General features: G+C 42.0%; 1 protein-coding gene across 2 annotated transcripts in view; it reads left to right on the forward strand.

Annotated features, from left to right (window-relative positions):
- The first annotated feature begins 6 nt into the window (after positions 1–6).
- The window catches only part of GAREM (GRB2 associated, regulator of MAPK1), a 196,860-nt gene continuing 191,298 nt past the window's right edge, over positions 7–5,568 (forward strand). For both annotated transcript variants that reach the window (XM_011943719.1, XM_011943720.1), the window contains exon 1: positions 7–138. In XM_011943719.1, the coding sequence (XP_011799109.1) occupies positions 18–138 (121 nt within the window). In that variant the 5' untranslated portion in view covers positions 7–17. The remainder of the gene's footprint in view (positions 139–5,568) is intronic.

Below are 5,568 nucleotides of genomic sequence, written 5' to 3' on the forward strand. Positions count from 1 at the left end.
AGGAGGCGGCGGGGAAGATGGACCCGGCGCCCTCGCTGGGCTGCAGCCTCAAGGATGTGAAGTGGAGCTCGGTGGCCGTGCCGCTCGACCTCCTGGTCAGCACTTACCGGCTGCCCCAGATCGCGCGGTTGGACAACGGTGAGTCCCAGCTGGGGCGCGGGGCAGACGGGCGAGGACAGCCGTCTCCACGCGGGTGTGCGCGCGTGTGCTGGAGAGGGTGGGACCCGAGGGGAGTGGGCTACCCGCCCCCGAGCGCCGGAGTTGGCCCGAGCGGCTGCCGCAGCCCTGGCGCGTTACTCTCAACTCCCCCCAGCAGCAGACAGGGAGGTGGAAATCAGAGTCCTTGCAGTATAATTAAAAAGGACGCCCTGAAAAAAAAAAGTCAACATAGGGAGACCTCTGCAGATCGTAATCTTGGACGCCAGCGATCCCTCCCCACCCGCCTGCAAGAATTACTCAACTAGGGAAACCCTGAAGAGTTATCTTAGGCAACTTTCTTGAGACTATCATTGTGCTCTGGGTGGCATCTTAATTTGGGTGCTCTCCTCCCTGTCTCCCCCATCCCCTGCCAAACACATTTAAGAGGACAAGCTCCTGGGTGACCATTGAAAAGGATCATGTTTCTCAGGGACCTTGTATTACCGCTTGTCTGTTTTGTTGAACCCAACCGAAAGTAATTTAGGTCTGTGTGTAGAAAATGTTTTTAGCAGAAGTGATGGTATGCTTAAGGTTAATTATTAGGTTAGCGCATTTCCAGCCTGGAAAAAAAAAAAAAAAAGTCACCAAAACATATTGATTTGGAACCTGAGCTCAGAACTAACAAGGGTGTATTTCCTGAAACTGACCACCAGAAACCCACCCAACTCCTTCCCCCAACTGTTTATTCTGCGGTGTGACAGCTGCAAGCACATAGCTGCGCATACTGTCAAGCAAGTAGACACCTTTCAGTTTGAGAGTGATGACATGTAAGGTGGCAATTTAGGTGTGTTTGGGCTTCTCTTGTTTTCATCAGAACTTCAGTGGGCTTTGGCTTCATGCTATTTTAGATTGTTTGCAGAAAGAAGCCTGCCCTGCTATGGAGCAGCTGTGGAAGTACCCGGGCCCAGGCTGGCAGACAGGCAGGCAGAGCTGTGGCTGCACAGGCCAGGTCAGAAGAACACTAAGCAGAAAGATGTCATTTCGAGTCACAGGCACTAGGGTTACTCCTTGTTTCCTAGGGTAAAAGAGTGGGTAACATGAGATGTATACATATACAAAGGAGTTTTTATTCTGTTTCTTATCTGCGGGGTTTGATTAGACATTTGTATATCTGATGTGAAAAATAAATGCAGGAAACTTCGTGAAAGCTGGAAAACAGCCTTGGCTTGCTTGCTATCCTGGTTTGATTGTTGGTAGTAGTAGGGTGCATCGGAAATAAGCTGGAAGTTTTAAAACTAGTAATGAAGTGCAGATCACAGTAGCTGTTGAAGCAGAGGGGGGGATTGGGCGGGACACACAGGTGGTGTGTTGAGGCGTTTCTGCTTAGAGTGGGGGTGGGAAAATGTTGTGTGCTTTAAATAGCATCTGCAGACCTGAATTGGTGTGTGTGTGTGTATTCCCAACGTTTCATTTCCTCCTCCAAAATTGTGTATATTGGAAGGTTGTGAGTCCTTACCTTTTCCTACCTTCTCTCATCTCTGCACACTGCCAAATTTGGTAGCTAGGCAGAGAGCATTGCTGCATGTGGTATAAAAGTCACTCAAAAGCTTAATTAAACTGAAAGTTTAAAGGGGCGAAATATCACTTTCAGACATGACTTTTAGTTTTATTTCCCACTTTTCTATCCCTGCCATTCATAAAAAGGATCTGAATCAGCAGTGTACTCATCCCACACTTCTTTCTAAAATGAGGACGTGGGTAGTGAGTCTTAACACTGTGTCCTTTCAAGCTGTGGAATGGATTTTGATCACTACATGTAATTCCAATTCTTCATTGTAAATTTCTCTTATTTCCTTATTGCCGCTTGAGAATCATAGTGGCACATACTAATTTGGAATCATAGCCAAATACTGCTTTATAACTTGCTTCTTTCACTTAACAGTCTCATCTCATTTAAGCATTTTTGTTAACATGATTTTTAATAACTGCCAAAGAGTCCGTGGACTAAGCTATACCATGTAATTTCACCCCCTGTTGTGGACATTCTTAAGCTATATCATTTTGTGCTATTAAAAATTGTGGTATAATGAATACTCTTGTACATACATCTGGGAGTTTTTTGGTTAGAATAGATTTCTGCTTTGCTGAACAAGCATGTCAGTACTATTAAAATCCTTGATACCCATTGTCAAATTGCTTTAGAGACTAAAGGAAATCCTCATTTACACCAACGTGAGCATTGTGGTAGTATCAGTCTGCCCACATCCTGAAAAGACTAAGTATTTACAAAAAAATTGTCTGCTAATTTGATTGGGGAAAGTGTTGTTTTAGCAGTTTAATTTGGGTAGACTTTTTAAAAGAGTCAATTGTAGATTCTGTGCATGTTTTTAAACATGTTTCACACAGTTTAGGACAGGTTGAGGATATGCTGGCATATTTATAAATGTTATAGGTGAAATCTTAAGTTTTGTGCTATCCTCATCCTGTGTTTGCCTTTTCCCCAGTTTTAGTACTGCAGGTACATTTTACATTGCACACGCCCACCCCATACTTAGACATGAAAGGTAGTCATTTTCCAAATCACTTGTTTTTAAAGAGACTAGAACAAAATTGAAAAACATGCCAGTAGTTGACATTATGCCAAGAGGAAATGATTGGCTAATTTTAAATACTTTTTAAAGAACATTAAAAAAATCTAATTTCACAACTATTGATTATCAGAAGCCTACTATGGGCTGGTACATTTCTAGATGCATAATATATATTGTCTCAAATCCTCAGCAACACAATTTTTAAGAACGTCGGAAACCTAAGATTCAGAGAAATTGACTTGCCTGAAGACTGGTACCTAGTACATGGTGGAGTGGAATTTCCAGCCGACCTTCTGACTCTGAAGACTGACCTCTTATCTCAAACTGGGCTACTTCCTTATACTAAAGGAGAGAAGGGTTGAAGTTGTTCTGACATCTGCTCTAAATAGGTTCACTGTGTCTCTGAGAGCTTGAGGACTGGAAAGTCAATATTTTAAAAACAGTGTAGATACCAAATTAAGTGCTGGCCTCATCCATCATATATACGACTTTCTGCTTCCCAAAGGAGTGGCTGAAAAGAGGCAAGAGGCAGTGGGGAAGAAGAGGTTACAGAACAGGAGAAAAAAAGGAAAACATTGGGGTTCGAGGGCCTAGTAATGTAGATGTGTCTGTTGAGATGACTCTTCAGGACATTTGCCATCCCTAGAATATTCACTACACGATATGTAAAGAACTCTCCAATTCTTTGTATTATATGTGCCACTCCTGAAGTGCCAGGTAGATAGGTGTGTTCAATATTACATCCTTGATGGTGAAATTTGCCTTTGTATGATAAGATAAATGCAAAATAAGTGAGCCTTTATAAATATTGCCCCATAAGTTTTTCTGGAGAACCGAAAGAAAGGTACTCTAGCAGTTCTTCTTGGGAGATTTGATGAGATACATCTCATCAGCTGAGGTCTAAGCCCAGTCAGCAGTACAGTTAAGATCAGATATTTAAACTGATTGATATCAGTCTTATAAACTGTTAGCTGTAGAACTGGGTTCAGCAAATGTACTTAGGACCAAGGAGAGGATGGAGAAAATACTAATCTTCGCTCCACCCGCAGCCATCCTCACTCAAAACTGGATAGGTGGGAAATTGTTCATTTTCTCTCTCCTCCTCATTTCATCTTGGATAGACCCTGAAGGCTTGTATTAGAGTAGCATTCTTACAACCTTTTTGCTTCTGTGCCTCCTAAAAGATTTGGTGAAACTCTGTCCCTAAGCACATCCTTCAGTTAAATGCTAAAACTTTTCATCCTAAGTTTAAATACTTCCAGGGGATGTAATTTCTCAGCATATTGTAACTGTTAATATTTTAAAGTATTACGTCATTCTAAAAACTCTAGTAAAATATATATATTTGATTTCCAATATCATTTGTCTAAAAAATTCATGAGATTCAAGAATCAATCTTTCGAAAGTTAAACATTTTACATCTTTTCTTTATCTCTTTAAATTCTTACTCCATTTCCCTTTCACTGTATAGAATTCTCTCTCAGTGTAATATATTTTTATGCTTGAAAGTGTTCTATTGATCACTCTGCCATACTCTCTGTAACTTAAAAAAAAAGTACATAGATTGAAATCCAGTATTTCATATTTATTTTGATCATAAGACTTTCCATATTTAATGATTTCTGGTTGTTTTTTAAAACAAAGAATTGGAAATAAACTGACTTAACAGAAATAATTGTTAGCTAAATACTAGAGACTTTCACCCTGCAACATGAATCAATATTTTTGTTCCTTTGTTTCTCTACCCAAGGTCTTTGCACCCTTGGGCAGTGCATCTTAGAAAGATATAGAGAAAGTAATACAGGTGTATTACTTTTGTAAAGTGGTTGAAGAACCATTGTGAAGGGGGGGTGGTGAATGACAGCTTCCTTCCATCACAGTGAAGGTCATCACAGGATGGATGTCCAATGCAATCGTGGACCCAAGCCCATTAATTTTTAAGCAAGAGTACTTTTGGAAATTTCGAATATAGAAACTGATTCCTTTACAGTTGTGATGATGAGACCCTTGGGAAGCGTTAGCTTTGCCTCAGACATGTACCCCAGTTTAAAGAATGCTGGTCTAGCACAGTAAAAGATGCATTAATGGCCCTGTTTGCTGAAAGGAAAAGGAAGAACAAGGCTGTATGGAAAGGCAGGGAGAGAGAAGAAGAGAAGGTGGTAGGAGTAGGAGACTGCTAAGTAGGTAGAACAGGAGCAGTGACCATCTCTTTGTCCTGTGTGTAGGAATCAGATCGGATTCTAAGTCCGGGATTTGTTGGGACTGTGGGAACTTTGGTCCTTGCTTTGCGCTCAGAGGCTTCTGCAGCTTTATCATTTACCGGCCTCTAGGAGCAAAAGCATGGACACTTAGGCCCCAGGGAGGCTCCAAGTGTCTGTAAATGTCAAAGATCTTTCTCGGATCCATGTTTTATCACTGAAATTGATGTAAGTTCTCAAAATCTACTTTGTAATTAATGTCTTTTTGTTTTCTTTTCTTTTTCCCATAGTAACTTAGTTTTGCTCTTGGAAGGTATTCTGTGTTTATCTTGTGGCTTCATTTCTCCTGGCGTTCTGTATTTTAAGAGAGTACACATGGCCAGGGTCGGGGGAATGGTAGTTTAAAGAATGCTGGATTTGGAGGCCGGGCGTGGTGGCTCAAGCCTGTAATCCCAGCACTTTGGGAGGCCGAGACGGGCGGATCACGAGGTCAGGAGATCGAGAACAGCCTGGCTAACACGGTGAAACCCCGTCTCTACTAAAAACTACAAAAAACTAGCCGGGCGAGGTGGCGGCGCCTGTAGTCCCAGCTACTCGGGAGGCTGAGGCAGGAGAATGGTGTGAACCCGGGAGGCGGAGCT

The sequence above is a fragment of the Colobus angolensis genome, unplaced genomic scaffold (assembly GCF_000951035.1).
Source record: "Colobus angolensis palliatus isolate OR3802 unplaced genomic scaffold, Cang.pa_1.0 Scaffold220, whole genome shotgun sequence".
Taxonomy (NCBI): Eukaryota; Metazoa; Chordata; class Mammalia; order Primates; family Cercopithecidae; genus Colobus; species Colobus angolensis.